The 18,619-nt window shown below is 43.4% G+C and overlaps 3 protein-coding genes across 3 annotated transcripts in view; 1 reads left to right on the top strand and 2 right to left on the bottom strand.

The window, feature by feature from the left end:
• Window positions 1-18,619, top strand: part of LOC126559236 (uncharacterized protein C14orf119) — a 261,691-nt gene that overhangs the window by 9,414 nt on the left and 233,658 nt on the right. The gene's annotated exons all lie outside the window — the stretch shown is intronic.
• LOC126559023 (glutathione S-transferase 1) overlaps window positions 1-18,619 on the bottom strand; it is a 435,657-nt gene that overhangs the window by 395,522 nt on the left and 21,516 nt on the right. The window lies entirely within an intron of this gene.
• Window positions 9,553-10,774, bottom strand: LOC126565639 (uncharacterized). The gene is made up of 2 exons (XM_050222839.1): window positions 10,733-10,774; window positions 9,553-10,656 (listed from the first exon to the last, which is right to left on the bottom strand). The coding sequence occupies exons 1-2, from the start codon at window positions 10,772-10,774 to the stop codon at window positions 9,553-9,555; spliced, it is 1,146 nt and encodes a 381-aa protein (XP_050078796.1).

The raw sequence follows: 18,619 nt of genomic DNA, 5'->3' as shown, positions 1-18,619 counted from the left end.
GGTGGCGTGATTTACCTGCGTGTTTTCGGAACCGTCCGTGTTTCCACCCTATCCGTTCGCTCGTTTGAACGTGTGCGCGCGCGTGGCTTTCGATCAAGAGCCCTCGAAACGATCTTTGTTGCTTTGTTGTTGTGCTTGCCGTTTCTGGCGTCGATTGAGCAATCAGCAAGAAGTGGTGCAGATTACGCGATCGTATCAGCATCGATCAGTTTCGGGGTAGCAAAGTGGCATATTGCGGCGTGTTTGGCTACATTAAAGTGTGTGGTTTTAACTTCACCACCAGACAAGTGAGAAACGACCAGTGTCAGTATCAAAGATAGCATTACTTTTTTCTGCGTGTGTGTGTGTGTGTGTGTGCGTTTTGGGTGTACCGCATGTACCTTTTGTGTCTAGCGTGCTTCACACCTTCGGGAAGCGGCAGGATCTTGATCTGTAGGCCAGTGTGCGGTGATGATGAGATAAGTGTAAAATTAGTGTGTTGTTCGGCAAGGGAAAAGTGCGTCAGTATGGCATTATCGAAGGTGCCACAACTCGCAAGCTATTGCCAAAACCGGGAAGTTGGCAAGTGAAATGGAGAAATTACCCATTTGAAAGTTAGGCTCTAAACCGCAAACGTCAAGTGCAATATTAGAGGGCCCAGCAGAAGAGCGGGGATAAAGGCAGTGGTGCTAGTGAAGTGCGCTAGATGTAACTTGTTCACTGGAACAGCAAACGATACCAAAACAAAACAAGGGAAAATAGGGCGGAAAAGAACGTGCAGAATACAAATATATATTCATTGAAATACCACGTTAAGAAGCAGAAAATATTTTTGAAAAAGAAACAACCACACACACTACACCAAGATGAAGTTCATCAGCAGGATCACCGTGTTTCTGCTGCTGCTCCTAGCTGGCGTGACCAAGCCGAATCAAGGTTAGTATCGAACGATATCGGGGACACACTTCGCGAGCGCCTGCCAGTGCGAACTGTGCAGAAAAGCAACAAAACCTGTTCCCCGACACTGAGTTCCCGCAGGACCGCCGGCGTAGGTCGGTCAGCAGCAGTCGTAAGTGTGTCACATTTTTCCTTTCATTCGATGGCCTGCTCTAGGTCTAGAAGGCTGCCAGCACCCGTACGGGCAGGGTAGCCAACTCGTACGGGCTGCTAACGTTTCCTGCTTCCCTGACCGGAATCAAGACGCAACTGCTCCATTCCCGGTACTGTTATGTTTTCTCTTAAATTGTTTTTATCTTTCGTTTTCCTTTCCGGCGCGCCTTTCCGGATAGCTGGGATGCTGTGAGGGGGGAGCCAGGCCATCCCAAACCGGCTGGCACGGCGACCCATTTTGGGGTGTGCCCTGCAAAAGCACGGGGTAATGAAACATCGAGCTGAGCATTTGTTGCAATGGCTTTGCTGGAAATGTGTTGGTCCTGTTGGCCGTGGTTGACGTTGCCATCGAGTGTTGCAAAAGAACGCGCAATAAATTGTGCGTAATTAATTGCGTGTACACGCAAGAGCGTACGTAAGAAAATATGGCCGACAGAAGACATTGTGAGCTCATGTCGTGCTCAGTGCTCTGCCTCCGATATTGTTTCATACCAAATTTCTGCCCTCACTTCTTGGATTCTTCGGCGCAAATGATCTGCCTGGCCCTCGGTGGCATTTCGTTCCGTCAAGTGACTCCACCTTTTTCTTGTAGCACCATTTGCTTACTAACTGCTATAAAGGATGAAGCAATACAAAACAAAAGTACAACGCGTACATTCAAAACCCAAAGTTTTCGAGCGCCACCCTCGTCTATGAAGACATTCTCGAACACGCGCAGCAAGAGTATCTTTACCGAACACGAAATGTAATCAAAATAAAATGCGAAACGTGTTGTCCTTTCCGGTTTTTTATTATTATTGGTGGATTGTCTGCCGTTCTGTACTGGGGAGGGGGGAAAAAACAGTCGCAAAAGGGAAGCCATTGTAATAAGTGTGCATCGCGTGGATTAGTTAGAAATAGGATAGCATCAGTTCCTCCTTCAATTACGTATTACGGAGAGGTTGGACGAGAACTCGGCGCTATAACTGCTATCATCTTGGTGGTGCAAAATAGCACCTGATAGCGTACGAAAAACAAAGCCAAAGTTCAACGAACCATCCTCCAACATTTCGGAGTTGTGCACCGTTTTCCGAAACGGCATTCTGAACGTTCTACGCTTCTCGTGCGCGGTTTTATTCTTTCGGCAAGAGCATCATCATCATCATCTTCATTACTCAAACTTTGCTCGCTACTATTCTCCAATCATATCAACGGCTTTGTTTGCACGGTTCTTATCCTTCGCGTGTTCAATTACCAAAAATGGGATCATATGCTACGCAAATCGATCGAATTCCGTGCGGGGTCATATTAAAGGTTCCCATTTCTCGGTCGGTGCCGGTGCGCGGTTCTAAGGTGGAGGCAGCATCGCTCGACCAGTTCTACTTTTAATCGGCATCGGGCCGGAAAAACAATTTCTGGTGATAAAGTAATTACTTTCGCCCGCAGTAGCCAGAGAGCGCTTACACTTTCCATCTGCTATCGTCCGGGAAATCGTAACGGATACGTTCGGAATGCTTCCTTCCTTCCTCTAGGTGTGGCTTGCTGCCTTATGTGTTGTTTTTTCGTTGCTTTTGCGCCAAAAGAATTAAAAGCGCTGGTAAGAAAAGCGCAGGCGAACGGAATCGGTTGGGCACGCAGTGAATTACAATGTTTCACCTTCCAGAATTCAATTACACCTAATCATGAAGTTTACTTTCGATCGAGACCGGTGTTGAGATTTTGTTTTTCAGTCGTATGCCGTACCCCAGGACAGAAGTGCCAAGTAACGTAAATCTTTCGGGGATTGAAGCTATCTCTTTGCCTGTGTCTATGAAGCTCAGTGTGCTCTGGAATAGCATTTGGTAGACGAAACAGGTGCAAGAATAATAAATAAATCGATGTAATTTAAGTTTGTTTACTGGCTCAGTTAGTGATGGAAATACTTGCGCAAAGAGGACGATTTAACGAAGTGAGGGGGGGGGGGGGGGGGGGAACTATATAAAGTTGATCGTTGGTTGAATTGGTCGGTATGATGAAAGAAGAGAACAAATTAACAAAATATTATATTTTACGTATTTCGAGATACAAAAATAAAATTGATCTTCGTGGTTCACTCGAGCCTTTTAACTTACAATAAATAAACTGAGCGAGCCTCAGGCATCTCCAAAAGTCGTTTAAGTCGCTCAGCGTGAAAACCCATTTTCTGCCAATTATTTATTCCACTGTTCCTGGCGGAAAAATGTTTAACTTTATATCCATTTTCTCATAATTCTTGTGTATTGTGCAATCGGTTGACCGTGAAGGGCATAGCGAAGACAGCCGTGTTGTTTCAGAAGCTAAACATTCAGATTACAGCAAGGATGCAGCGTGATGAATAAAAAATGGTTCCAAATGAACTTATATGATGACTCTCTCCAGCATGAAATGTGGACCAGAATGGGATATTCTTTTCCACCTCCACCTCTAAGTTCGTTAACATTTTAAATTAAATGTTTGTTCGACTTTTACACTGTGTTTTACTGCTGTTAAGCCATAACCTTCACTATTTTTCTTCTTCATAACACTCCCTGGTTCAGGAATTAATTTAAAAAATCCACTTTGTACGTCAGATGACGCTCGAACATAATTTTCCCGCTTCAAACACGCTTTAAACCAAGCTGCTTGTTCGTGAGCTCATAAAACAATCAACACGTTCCGCCTAGAACGTTACTCTGCTATTAAAAACGCAGCAAACCAACATTTTCCTACGCTCCACGATGGCCGTATGCTGCGTTCCTCGAGCTGCCGATGTTCCCTCGCCGTATGCTACATATTCAGAACAAGAGCAAAAATTGCACAAGTACGCATATTTCTGCGTGGCCAACGTTGTGCCACACCCTACCATCCCAGCTGGTGTGATGAAAAATGGATAAAAATAAGTACCATCCGTACCGGGGCAAAGCTTCCGCACCGAAAGGAGCCTCCGGTCGGGAAACTGGAGAAAGTTAAGATTGCGATGATTGATTTGAGCATTCCAAGCTGTGTCGGTGTCGGCCATCCCTGCTACGATCGAGTAGCTGTAACAGCGTCAGTAGTCGATAGCTGTGGTGAGGCGCTCGCAGTAGAATGCTGTGGAGGCGCGAATGGAGGCGTAGACAGGTGTTCATAATTACAGATATGAACTGTATTGTGTTTGGTGCTCCCATCCTTCCCATCCATTATGCTGCTGCTTCTTGGATGCTTTCCATTCTCATAAGATGCGCTGTATGGGTTTTCCCCTCGAGGCTTTGTCTTTGACGACTGATCTCAGGGCTGGTTCTATCTTGGTAGTGATAGGCGTTTTCTAGCGGTGCAAAACCGTATGCTTGCGTTTGTATGTGGGGAAGAGCGAAAAACAAAAAGACAAAAAAAATACTTCGTTTGCAACTTTCGACCCTGAAAAGCTCCCATCTACATGGGAAGACAGGTGAAATGGAGCGAAATTTTTCCGAACCACATGCTCGTCCACATATGCTAAAGGTGGCTCATGGCAGTTATGTATCCCTTGTGCGAGTGTGAGTGTACGAAGGGCAGGGAAATTTATCACAAATGCACACTGAAACAAACTGAAGGGTTAATGAAAAGCTCTCCTTATCATTTTCTTACATTCATCCTCAAACGATTGTGTGCTACCATTATTACTCAGCTTCACCCATTAGTAGTCGTTTTTCTCACTTACACATTCACTCTAGACTAAGTCTAGAGTGTTTTTTTTTTCTGCGCAACAAAGCACACAAGATCACAACTTTGTCTTATCAGCGAACCACGAAGATTATCTTTAACGAGGTGCATAGATAGCGCAAGCCACGCCACACCATATACCGAAACGCTCTTGCAAGCTTTTAGTTTGGACGACATTAAAATACTTTCCTTTTTTTCAAGTCCCCTCTCCCTTCCACCCTTCCCCACGACCCAGGCTCGCGACAATTGTCTCCATTTCCACTCTCCCTTTTGTTTCTATTGTCCAAAAATTTTAATCTCACAGCTAACGAATTTCGCAAACACAGACCCACCGGTGCCGCTAATGTGCCACACTTTTGTGCCGGGTTTGATCTGTGTCTGTATGGCGCTGGCGGTTTATGCTGGCGGGCTTACAAAGCCAACCAAGAAGACTGCCATCTTTCTAACCAACGTACACTGCTAATTAGTGAAGGAAAGTATGAAGCCCCACTTTGGGAGCCGGGATGGATTTCGGTAGGTTAACGATCGCGTGGCGTGCGGTTGATAGTGTTTAGAAATAGAAATGGTGGAATGAAGGTGGAAAAAAGATGATAAAGTGTGATGGGGAAGATATAACGGGCGCCAAAAGTGGGTGGTAGTTGTAGTTTGGTGTGGGATTTAATTTGGAACTAGAGTTTGACAATAAAGTTATTTTAAGATGAGTTTAATTAATAAGCAAGCAATAAACAGGAAATAGGTAAAGCCTTGTTTTTATTTCCCTGCAGGCGTTGACGTTTATGGGAGGAGTACGATTTGTGTTAAAAATCATTAAGAATTGTTTTTCTTATTGCTGTACTCAATACCTTGTTTGAAATAGTTTTATTTTTCGTTATTAAATATGTTGTTTTCATTTTACTACTTCTGGCTGAATTCGGAGGGTTTTCTAATCCTCCATATTATTTTATATTTAATGTTTTATGCTTATTTTTCCATTATTGTTATTTCTTGAATATTTGCAATTCTATTACGACTAGGCTGCCCTGAAATAATATAAAACTAAAAATAATTTTAAAAAAGTAACTGTTTTGTCCACCTTTATCTAAACTTTTTTTAACTGTGTTGTTACCAGTTTCGGTTTGTTACGTTTTCTTTAATTACTTTGAATTATTTATATTATTTAATTTAGTTATTTTTAACTCTCTTTTCTCTTCCAAAACCAAGAACCTTGGTCCTACAGTAAAAGTTTGGTAAACTTTTTGTTTTATTTTATCATCTAAACCAACGAAATTAACTAATTTAAATAGAAAAAGCTAAAAATATGGAAAACCAAATGTCATACGAGCCTCTTCTAGAAAGTTGCTTACCATCTCCCCAGCAAAATCATCTCATAATTTCAACTCTTTACTTTCCTCTATTTTCTTGTCTGACATTTTTCTAATTATGGGTCTGTGTCCCAACTGTGTCCCAACTTGTGTGTGTGTGGCTGCGCCATGCCCAAACCTCAAAGACCCATGCTGCCGACATCAGGAGCAGCAAAAGAAAAAAAAAAACAAAAACCAACCACAGGCAAATTTAAACCCATTTCACTTGTAATAAACGACGAACTAAGGCCCGGCTGGCCGAAAACTACTAAACCGACCCAGGGCTGGACAGTAAGTTTGCGTGTGAGTAATTTACGCGCCTGCCTACCGAAGTGCCTCCGTCCATGGTCCATCGGTGTGCCGGTGTGTGTCTTTTCAAGTGGTCCACTGCACTTCTGGTGACAAATGAAAGCGCAAAAGGTCATCTGGAACGGTGCGTATGAGCGAGGGAAGAAAAAAGAAAACGTCGTGAAACAAAACAGTCCTGAACATAAACATTGCTTGGGAGGGAGACTACTGAGCGTCGAAATTCATTACCTTCGTTGTACGCAATCAACCCCGCGGTTGGTGATGGGAAAATGGAGAAAATTAAAAACACTTCCTCATTCTGACAGTGCTACGATTGCTCCTTCTCGAAGAACTAGGTTAAATTTATGTACATAACGAAATTTGTAACAAACTCTGCTGTGTGCATCAGTGCCGCTTGTGCTTCGTGGACGATAATAGCGTAAGGAAAAAAAAGCAATGAAGCTAACATTTTCCTTCAACCGGTAATGGCCGTACGTTGGAGATAAAATAAAATAAGCGCAAACTGACACAAACGCGAACATCCCAAAGGAGAAGACCTTTAAGTGAACCGAAACCGCGATGTGATGTTTGACTTAAGTTCACACTTAGTTGGCGTGGCGGCACGCTAGCATACGCGTTGGGTTCTTTGCCTGAAACCCGCCCGTCAATAGATGATGGCCATTGCTTTCGCAACTTTCTTCTCTTCCGGATCCATCCGATTGGTTCGGCGAAAATTTCTTGCCGAAACGGTAACCATCATCGTGAACGATTACCCATGATGTACGGCCGTGATGAATGAATTTTTCCCACTTGCGCCTCGTTTCCTCCCTGCGCCCGGGAAAAACGTTCTTGATTAAGTAAGCACTTGTGGTTCGTTGGAGTTGTATGATGGAGCAACAACAAAAAATGTGTATACGCACGTAACACATTCATCCATGTTCGGTAACGATTTCTTTCCATCATCGGAACGAATTAGCCGGATAGATTGCAGGGGCATCGGTTGATGGGGCAGATAGACACGCAGGTTAGCACTACTCCAACCTAGATGCCGGTGTTTGCCTGCCCTCCACACAAAGCAGTACGGATCAACAGGCTCGATGGTGTAAATATCGCAAGTTCCGAGTTTTCCACCTTCTTTTCCGGGTCCGGGACTATGAACCGGGTTTTTCGTGCCCGCAGTTCAAGGGTTTTGCACGAACGAAACGAGGCAAGCCCTCGCCCTCGGCCCAGGACCGTTAGCGTGGGCCTGGTTTTTTGTTGTTGTTTTTTCCATGCTCTCTCTCTCTCTTTCTCTCTCTCTCTCCTCTCTCCCTCCTGCTCTCTCGGAATGCTTCCGTTCATTTCCTCATTCCCTGGTGACCTATATATTGGACGTGCAAATGAAACCCATCGCTCACCGATCGTCTGTGCTGATGGTGTGAGCCCTTCACTGGAAAGCCCGTCCCACCAGGAATGTGTAGGAGTGTTGTTGCCTTTAGCTGTCTCACTGCTCTCGTTATCTCTCGTTCCTGAGGTGGATTTAACTTTTTTTTCTTTGTTATTGCTTGCCTACCTTATGTTTCCTTCAACACACAACAAAACCATCAAGGATGCAAAGTTGCGCTCGTTTACGATACTTTTGCCGCATCCTTTCAGCTGCCACTGATGAGAACAAAGTCTGAAACGCCATTGTAATTAAAGTGCGGAAAATGCCAGAGTATAGCACAGGGGGAGGAAAAAAATAGGAAAATAATTTCTCACCGGAACGACGTTAAAGATTACGCTAGGAACTCCCGTGCCAAAGGGTACAAAAACTAGCACAAAGCGAACGCTTCGCCTACTGTGCGCATTGCTAATGGCATTGCATCGAATCTTCTTTCCTCTCTGGACGATTCTCCGAACGCTTACGCATAATGCTTTGGAAGAGGGGAAATTTCTGGAAAAAATACTTCCACACAGGACAGCTCTTTTTGTAGCTATAAAATGGCATTACCTTGAAAGAAGCGAATGTCATCAAGTTAGATTATATCAAAATGGGAACGCGTATGCTCGGGCAGCTTTATTGTGCACGATAACGTGTGCATCATCATTAGTGTTGCAATGTACCGCTTCACCGCTTCAAATATAATCCTTTTTAAACGTTAACAAAACAACAAAACACACACCCTTTTTTGCCGTTCGTTTTGTTGGTGAAATCGAAACCGAAAACTGCATAAAGCGCAGTTTGCAGTTGTGCCTCGTAGCATTGTATTTCTTCGTCCGGGCGTGAACAGGCATCCAAATACCACAAAATACATACATTCGAGTACAAAGAAACAATTCCTTAAAAATTGACACCCACCGATGCTCCATCGGTTCGTCCTGGATGGAGGCGTCTGGTTTTGCAAATTGAGCGGCAAAGATAAAACCGTACAGCAGACGGAAATTTCGTCGTGCGGATGCATCATTTCTTTTTCAGCGAGCTCGGAAGAAAGCACCGGTAGAATCAACTTCTTCTACTGCGAGCAGACAACATGAGCCGGCATACCTTCGACCACGCTCTTATCATCACTGATTGCCATTGGAAAGTGTTGCACTGTCTGCCGTTGGCATTAAAAACGCATACAACGATTCACCGAGAAGAACGTGGAAAGACGGGACAGGGCAAAGGTTCAGGCACAAAAAGTGCATCTCAAGCGGAATGTGCACCGAAGAACGGGGTGCGAGATGCGAGCGAGTTCCATAAAAGCCCGAGAACATTTGCTACGAGACTGTGGCAAGCTTTTATGTTGCCGTCAAGTGCAAAGCGGGATGTGTGTCCTTTGTGGTTCACTTTACTGTTCCACTGTCGGATGAATGTGGTTTAGTTTCGTCGGGATTTGGGGGAAGAGCGTCTTGCATTTTAAATTCCGTAACACGATTTACGGGATGCGCAAGCGGCGTCTGTGTTGCTGTATCGCCACCACAAAGAAGTGTTCCAGGAGATTACTCGCTTTATGTGGGTACAACAAAGCTGCTGCCAAGGGTTGTCCCTTTTGTGGCTGTGTTTGTGTGCCATTCGTCTTTTATGATGCCTCCTAAGGATTTCTTACAGTACTACTCATCGTTCTACTCAAGTGAACTTCGGACGACATTTGACGAATGGTGTGTTTATTCTACTCGAAGCATCCAACCAAATGGCTTGAGCTGAAGTACAAGTAAGTGTACCATTCTTCGCCTATCAATCGTAATCCAACATTAACCTGCAGTACGGAAGTATCTGTCGAAGTTCCTCAATATCATCGTAGTGTACGGGATGGAACCCGGACTGCTTGTGGAACAGTGAGCACCCGTCAAAGCAGAGCAGTCGGAGATGGGTTAGCTTCTCTTCAAGTCCCTCCAGCAGTACCGATTCGAGATGACAGGACACGAATATAAGCTTCTGCAAACGATTGATCGGATTGAGGTGTTTTAGCACGTCCACGGGAAGTGCCACGCCAGCGAGTTCCAGCGCAAGCAGGTTCGGGAATCGATCAAGCCACCCAAAGATCACCTCGGCCTGGATCGATCGTGCGGTAAAGTGCAGACACAACCTATTCACTCGCGTAATGTTTTGCGTGATAAAATCCATCGTACGTGGTGCATCCGTCCCGGTCGAATGGATGAAGAAACGCTTCAAATTATCCACCCGAAAGTAGTGGCACGATTCGTCCGTCACTTTAATCAACGACAGGTTCTCGAGATTCGGCAGATCGATCGGTGGTTCCGGTGGCTTTACGTACGGATAGTAATCACTGATCAGTAGCAGCTTCAGGTGCTTCAGTGTGGACAGTGGCACAAGGGCTTTCGGGTTGTTGATGTTCATCTCGGCAATTACTAGGTCAACTAGATCGACCGCATACTCACAGATGGCGGCCAACATCGACTCCTTCAGTCCCATCCCGAGCGGTATGTACTTGGCACGGGTGTCGATGACCTGTAGCTTGCGGCCACGCAACAAACGTTCGGAAACGCACGATTCAATCCTAAAGTCCGCCATGTTAAAGTACAGCGACTCGGAGCGATGTGCCAGGAGGCGTATCATCAGCTTCACGATGCGTAGTCGTGCGTCGGTGAGTGGACTGCCAAGGTTAGCGCGCAGCACTACGCTGTAGTACTCGCGATCGCTCGCCTCTAGCAACTGGGCCATCTGTTTCAACACTGGCAGCGAGTAGTCGAGGTTTAGCTGCAACCGGAACCGATGGATGTACACCTCGGAGAAGATGATTGCATTCCAGCGTCGACACACGATTGAGGCATTCTTTATATCGGGCAGTGGCAAGTAGTCCAAGATTTCGCACATCAGCTACGAAAAACAAACAATAACATCGTACTGTCATTACGCTCTGCTTAGAGGGGATTGTTAAATGGTTCCAGCTTACCTCGAACGGTAGATCATTGAAATTAAGATCATCCTCGCCCATTTTTACTATATCGATCAGGTACTTTCAAAATGTACGATTCGGAAATAAGATATAGGATAATTAATATCGTCTAAGAGAACTGCAAAAATTTCACCACTGCGTGTTCGCTTTGCTTGCGTCGTCAATGTCAAGTTCAGCTGACAAGCGCTGAGAGAGCTCACGTAATTTCTGGCCACCCGCAATAGTCACCTAGGCGCATGTCCGAAATCCTACTCTGCGTTGCATTTGTTTGCAAATAATCACTCACTAAGCCGCCATAGATGCGTCCTGAGGTTTGGGGTGAGGACTGGGAAACATACACACACACACACCCTTCGACCACCCTTCTAGTACAGGGTGGTAATGTTTATTTTTATTTTCATCCAACACTAAAAAACGCAAACTCTCGAAACCATGACTACCGTTGATGATTCTCTGTTGGATGAGGGTGGTGTAAACAATTCGGGACCACTGTTTCTGATGGCTCTCGAACACTCAATCTGGCGAGTGAACATTAACTAAACCTCCCCCAGCAAAGGGAGCAACCACTCATAATCCAACCGACCAACCAGCTAACGAGCTGCGGTGTGCACTGTGTGAGATGGATAAGTATTTTACTTTACATCTTTTTAGATAATAATTCCATACATTTTGTGCCACTCTTTATCTTCTCGAGTTGTTGCCCCAAACCCATTAGGACCAATGGCGCTTTAGAGTGGTAGAAAAAGCCGCAAATGTTTCGAATGGGTGAGAAAGGAAGCTCAACTCTTAGAAAAGACCATTTTTGTGCTTTTGTATAACAAATTTTGTAGACACTTAGGGCAGGAGAACAATTTACATTGATTTCCTCAGACAGTAGAGCGGACGATAGACTAATGGGAGGACCTAACCTTTTACTGAGCACCGACAGTAGTCCCTTCCGGTGCCATTTCCATCTCACGGCATAATGTGTATTAAAGATGGACAGTACAGAGCCGTTAGATTTGAAGAAGCTATCAAGTTTCGTGGTAGTGGGCGATTTGGCGTGATGTTCCACAATTTATAGACGTAACCTAGTTGAGATGGCAATTGCCATACAGCTATAATCAAGCTTGTAAATGGCGCATTTTTATTAAGAGCAATTCGGAAAAAAATCTCTTCCTTCTGCATTGTCTCGCGTAGATCCTGAATTATTTGAATTATTGGGTCACATTACATAATGCTGATTTAATACCATTTTGCATCATAAGTAATGTATGAAATGGTCTGATATATTTCCGATTCGATTCCTCGCAGCCTATTGTATAGACATCTATAGACCCAATTTCACGGACTTCCTTCATTTTGCACGTGCATGTTTGCATGTGCTTTCGGCCGTTCATTCGAATGGACGAGTTTTTTTTTTTTTTTTAGCTCAGTAAACGAAAGCGCCCAGTTATCGATCCTCTGATGCAACCGTACGGCACGTGCGTTGGACCTCTCCTTTTGCCAGACGTGAGATGATGTCAGTTGTGTACCAATTTAACTGGTCACACACATTATCGTCATTTAACTTCCTTTTTTTCGTTCATCCACTGTCGATTGAGACCCGGTAATCGATTTCAAATAGCTGCCACTACAAAACGGAAAGCCAAAAAACCCAAAACAACCTTGTGCAACACCTACCTATTGGCTTAACCCACTGTGGCCGTGTGGTTGGAATTCGTTGCCACCGAAGATGGGATGCCGATTTCTGTGCATATTAGTGGGAAATGGTCCAAAATAGTCGTGGCACATAGTGAAAGGTGCACATTAAAGGGCTAAGCTGTCGTATGTTTAATGCGATTTTCGGCACGTACCGGGATGGAATTATTTCTTTTTTCTTTTATTGAAAATGTTAAACAAAAACAAACAAAACGTTCACTGCGCTTTGCGGTGGAAAACGACGCCCAAAAAACAAAACGAAACAAATCGAAACCAAAGCAAAACCTATCACGTCACACTCAAAAGGCTCACCACTGTTTGGGCCGTGTTTTACTAGCAGGAAAAGGCCGGTTCGGAAGGAATGGAAAACAAACACGAAATTATGATTTCACACTTGGCCGAGTACGTGCGAGCGGCAGGCGGCAAGTTTGTTTTTCCAACCAACCCACCCATACCGACCCACCGTAGGACAACACAACTATCGTCCACCCGGTGGAGGGGAGGTGGAGTGAGGTGGGCGTACGTTTGGGTGGACCATTGATCGAATAAATATAAGTTGTGTTTTTCATTCCATTCGCTCGTACGCCTCTCACAAATTCATTGCATTTGGGTGATGTTATTGTTATGCCAACGTAACGGTTGGTGTATGATCGCGCATGGAAAACTGTGCAAGCTTAACACACTGATCGAACGAAACTAAAACTGGGCCCGAGCTGGTGGACGGATTTTTCCGACCAGCAAGCTCAGGGGGAGGAAGCGGAACGTACGATGCGAGGAAAGGATAAATGATTGTCTAACGTGAGTTTTAGGATGATCGTGACGATGATTGGATCGATCGATGGCATTTACGTCATCCGAGTGTGGCCCAGTCATGTGTTGAAGAATTAAGTAATAGCCGCTTCCCTTTCGTAGTCGGACGGCGTTGAACGCTGCTGTAGTGTCATGTGTGGTATTAGGCGAGAGAGTTTTATAAAGTCTTCCTTCCGTTATACAGCTGGGGAAGCTACATTTGGTATTTTTCATTCTTTTTCATTATTATAAGAAAATTGTGACATTGAAATAATAGTTTAACGTAAGAAACAAATGAATTTGTATTAGAAATAAATTGTTAAAAGAACCATGGGATAGTTTTCATCAAATTACAGAAAGTAAATTAAATTGAAAGTGAAAAAATGCTAAACCTAAATTTACAATTATTTTTATTCCGATGGAACGACTTGGAGGTACTGCTAAGTATGCTAAATTCAATATTTAAAGATGAAATAAATCACATCAAGACTCATGTAATAGGAAACAAAAAACGAACAGAAAAATTGAAACCATGCAAACACGGTTTCGCAACGCGGTGCGAAGCACATGGTGTAAGTTGATCAGCTAAAATGAAATGCAAGAAAAATGGTAACTGCCAAATATTTAACGAAGCAGAAAAGAGAATAAGTAAAATTTAGCTTTTGAAAACAAATAATACAGACTGACGCCCGTAGTAGAAAAACAAAGCTAGAGAAAATACTCCAAAATCAGAGGAAACACAAATGAAAATCATTATACTAATTACACGCTTCATTTGAGACAGAGAAAACTGGTATTCAAACATCGATTAAAACGAAACCAGAATAAATAATCTACTGTAACATCATCATTAGAAAAAGGAAAATATAATTATCATGACATAAGATTGATTTTTGCTTTGGGAAATGTAATAATAAGGACGCATTCTTGCACATGGTATCGTGGTTATAGAATTCTTATAATATTATGTGTGTTTTAACACAATGTAAATTACTCAAAACGCTCGTCTAATATCTACAGTTAACGTAACACCTTTTTAAACGAAAAAACTGCATTTAAAGCGCGCTTTTCTGGCAAAGCTTTTCCGCTTAGCACCATTTTTACCCAGCTTGCTCTTCCTAACTTCCAGCATAATCAAATTCCATTCGATCGGTCAAATCGAATGAGTTAATCAGCTAATGCACCAACGATCAAACACAATCAAGCCAGCCTACGCAATACGATGCTCAATGGAAAGAATGCGCTTCCAAAATCATTCCGCTAGCAACGAATGAAACAGACAGCAGGAAAACCAAACTATGTTACGACCATCGTTACAGATCGAGTTCGATCGATATCGAACGGGCTCAAAACGAACGGTACCGGGCTCGATTGCAGTCGGCAACGAAAATCATCTTCCCATGTTCAGGGCGCCTGGAAGATGCATAGCATGAAACAAAAGCTTCTCAAGCATGAGCGATCGAGTTTGCAGTGATTATTAGCCGGGCATGATGTCCCGTTTCTGCTGCCGCCAATGATCGCGTGTGATTCATCAATCCGGTCCCGATGATGCTCGATGGAACTGATGGTGATAGATGGTTAATCTTTTGTCACGAATTGTTGTGGCATTGTGCTGCGGATGGATCACAACCTTATCCTCTCAAAAGTGCTCCAGGATTCGAACGTTCCAGAAATCTAACGGAACTCATCCTCAAACCAATCGGCCAATCTAAGTGGATTTTTCTTTTCATTGTTCATCTATGCTGCTCATCCGTACACATAAACAATGAATGCAAATAGTTTGAGGGAGAAAAAACGAGAAAAAAATGCTCAGGTCATCCTACATGCCCGATTAAGCTCGGCGTGTTTAATCGCTCGATTAATGTTCGCTTGTCATCGTGGTGTGAAATGTTGCTGCCTCCCACCCGTAACAGTCCACTCCACTCAAGGGTCAACATTCCGGCAAGGCCTTGGCATAACCCTGCATCATCTTCGTCGTCTTTGTTGCGGTTGGCCCCGGCTCTACCTCAACCCTTTTTTCCCTTTACAAAAAACACACTAAACATGTCACCGAAACACGTCGCACGGTATTGTAATGCTTCTGCTGACAAGCCGGCACTCAACAATTTTCAACCTTAACACTCCCAGCCGAGTGAACAGAATAAGGGAACAAGTAAGCAACAACAGCAGACAAAAAAGTATATTTGTTATTCCCCCGGGTGTCGTTGTGAGCGAACGACTGTTTGCATTCTCAATCAGCATCCGACAAGGGTGGAAGACTCCAAAAGCCATCTCGCGGGTGTAGTACGAAACAAATTGTAAATAGAATTAATAAAAAGAAAAGCAGACAAAATTAGAGCAAACACCGGCGACCGGGCGGGTGACCCGAGCCACTTAAGCGCTAATGTTTACCCATCAAAACAAACCGGGATACCTTTAATTCGTGGCCACTTCAGCAGCCGAATCGTAAATCATGCCCAGGGACTGAGACAAAATGTAACCGTGACAGAGATCGCCGCATTACGCCTGAAGCGCTGGCGGGTAGGCTGGGAAGCGTTTTAATAATCTCCGGCCTTGTTTGATGCTTCGTCCCCTCTGGGGAGTGTCCTTTAATTGAACATGCTGCTGACTTTTCAAGTGACGTGAGTTCGTACTTGTGAACGACAGTTTCGGGGCAAGATGTGTATAATACAATCAATTTCTGTTCAATTTGCTGTGCATGGTGGTCAAATTGACCAACATTTAGTTCGTGGAAGGGTACATGGCTAACCATTTATCTTCAATATTGATTTTAATGGGTTTGCAGTTGATCTGTGATCGATAATGAATGAGATGAAGACGCTATAAAGTGTAAAAGAATGTGACAAACATAGCTATTAATTAATCTCGTGAAGGTCGCTCAATGATTCGAAGATGCTCCAGTATGTGTAGTAAAGAATGTGTACTGTTCTGTAGCAAATGGTTGATACGGTTGGAAAAAAGTTTGCTCAGACAATAAAAAGTTTATAAAATTATGTTAACTACAACGCTATCGCTCTATCTCAATTTGGGTTTAATCTTGGATTTTTTGGATATTTTTACGTTAAGAAAGCTAATGGATGCCCGTATGCATATCATACTGTTCATGAAACATTTTTCGTTTGTGGCGATTCGTTAATTGTCTTTCCACACATATGAGACCGAAACTAATTCTGAGCTTCAATGTGTGAGGGATATCCCTGATTTGGACGATTTAAATGGCTAAGGGTCATATGAGGTTTGCTTGTGAGCACGTAGGTGAGTTTTAAACGACCTGAATTTCAGCATAAGAACTTTTTATGGTTTCCATGACAACTAAAGTAGAGCAAATGTGGAAAAAATGCGAGCAATTTTTATTAATAGCAATAATTGTACACATATGTTTAAGTTTTTTTCCAATTTTCAATACGTCTCAAAGCATGGTAAATAGAAAATTTTCTCCTCATTAAATATAGCTCGGTATTTACAGAGGAAACATGGAGAAGTTTTAATAACAGCTTAAATATTCGACAAAAGCCTACTTCAAATTTCGTTACATGATATACTAATAAAAATGGGGCTGAAAAAATAAATAAAATGGTCTTCAAACGGCAGGACCGCGATTCGAATCCCATTCGGACCTTCCCCCCCTTAGTGAGAACTGGCCAACCTCACTACGTGGTATTCATAACACAAAAAATAAATCCAGGCCGTTCCTACGAAAAAAAAAAAAATACAAATAAAAATATCATTCAAAATTAAAATTATCAATTTCTTGTTCAATGTCGTAAAATACCCAGATGAAGCAAATAAGCCTAAAACTACTTTGAACTCAGCCCTATTTTGATCATCTAAAGAAAATACAGAACTTTACTACTAAAAATAACCCATTCATTACGATGCGCCTCATTTAGACTAATTTTCCACGATCACTTACCGTTTTTGTTTATTCAACCAAACTTGCAGCAAAGAAAGATCCGTTACTTCACCAATTCCACCCCACTTCTTTATGTCTTTCCTACCAAAACAACGTATGCTCTTCATTAACACTGCATGATTAAAATTTACAACGAGCCAAGTGTAAACCACACAATTGACACCGTAACAGTCGGCAAAACTCCCGCCAGAAGATGTGAAAGAGAAACCTAATCAACAATATTTTGACACTCACACACACCAACAGGCCTCGTTAACCCACGCACGCAACTTCAATTATGCGCATGCAGCTCCCATACTCCCAGCCCGGTGAGGTTGGTTTTCCTTTCTTCAGGCAGCGGCCAAACAAACAATGACCTTCTCCCACATACACACACACACACTACAGACACAGCCCCAGCCAGGGTGAAGAAAATCTCCCACTTTTCACTTTTCCAGCCGGGGTAAAAGTGTCCCGGCGGCGGTTGTAAAGTGGATTCCCTCACGCGGCTTTTGGAAGCGTCTCCTGCGAGAACCGCGCGATCTTCGTCCATTGGCAAAAGGGGGTTTGCGTTTTTGAGTTATTTGTCTACGGAGCGTTTAGTCAGCTGCGTTGTGTTGCGTCGTCGTGGTATTGTTATTTCCCGGGCGCTCTTTCCCAACGTGGAGAGTTCCTTTCTTTTTCGGCTCACTTGGGTAGAGCAAATATTTTTCTTTCCTCCCGGACGATGTTCACCCTCCGGTTGCGGTTGATGTGGGGGAGTTTTTCTTGACTGGTGTGAGCTGTTTCCAAAAAAAAAACCGGTGAGACTAACATCCCAATTCCGCTCGTTTGATATCGTTTTGTACAAAGTGCGGTTCTGGTACACTTTAATCCATCGTTTAGGGTGGTAGAGAACTTACCCCTACGGGCGGTTAGGGAGGTTTATTAATAGAGCGTAGTGAGCAGGGTAATATCCCATCTTCCTACTTGGGTTCCTCCCACAGAAGAACACCCTCTGCAGGGGATTTCATTCAGTTTCTGCTAATTCGAGTGTGTGTTAGTTTATGCGTCTTTTACATATATTTTTCCCATCTCTCTTCTTTCGCTTTTGACTGTTAGCGGTTTATCGGTATTTAATCTTAATCCAAAGCGTACGCACATCACGAAAAATCACGAAAGAAAGTGTTTTGCTTTCCCGATCTCTACTGGCTACTGGACGACGATACACGTGTGCAACTGTTGCTTATGAGTTAACGCTTAAAACGCTCATCTTGCTTACTTCGCAACAGTCCACAAATTTACATATTTCCTAAACGAAGAACTTGCTTTATGTAAGCACCATTGTGCGCATTGTGTTCACGAGATAAAGACCGATTTGCATAACCACATGCTTTACTTTGTCATTCTGCAAACCGTTACTTAACGTTACCGCTTGACCAGGCTGGATCAGGAAGCAACATTTTTGGTACAGAAAACTTAAAAACTCCCTTAAATGATTAAGGTTAAACTCGGAAGAAAGTTACCCACAAATATACATCCCA

The sequence above is a fragment of the Anopheles maculipalpis genome, chromosome 2RL (assembly GCF_943734695.1).
Source record: "Anopheles maculipalpis chromosome 2RL, idAnoMacuDA_375_x, whole genome shotgun sequence".
Classification (NCBI taxonomy): domain Eukaryota; kingdom Metazoa; phylum Arthropoda; class Insecta; order Diptera; family Culicidae; genus Anopheles; species Anopheles maculipalpis.
This window is presented reverse-complemented; position numbering and strand designations above follow the sequence as displayed.

Bases quoted from the DNA above. Each gene is read 5' to 3' on its own strand.
- LOC126565639 (XM_050222839.1), bottom strand. From the start codon at position 10,774: ATGGGCGAGGATGATCTTAATTTCAATGATCTACCGTTCGAG. The intron at 10,657-10,732 runs GTAAGCTGGAAC...TGTTTTTCGTAG, and splicing joins TCAATGATCTACCGTTCGAG to CTGATGTGCGAAATCTTGGA.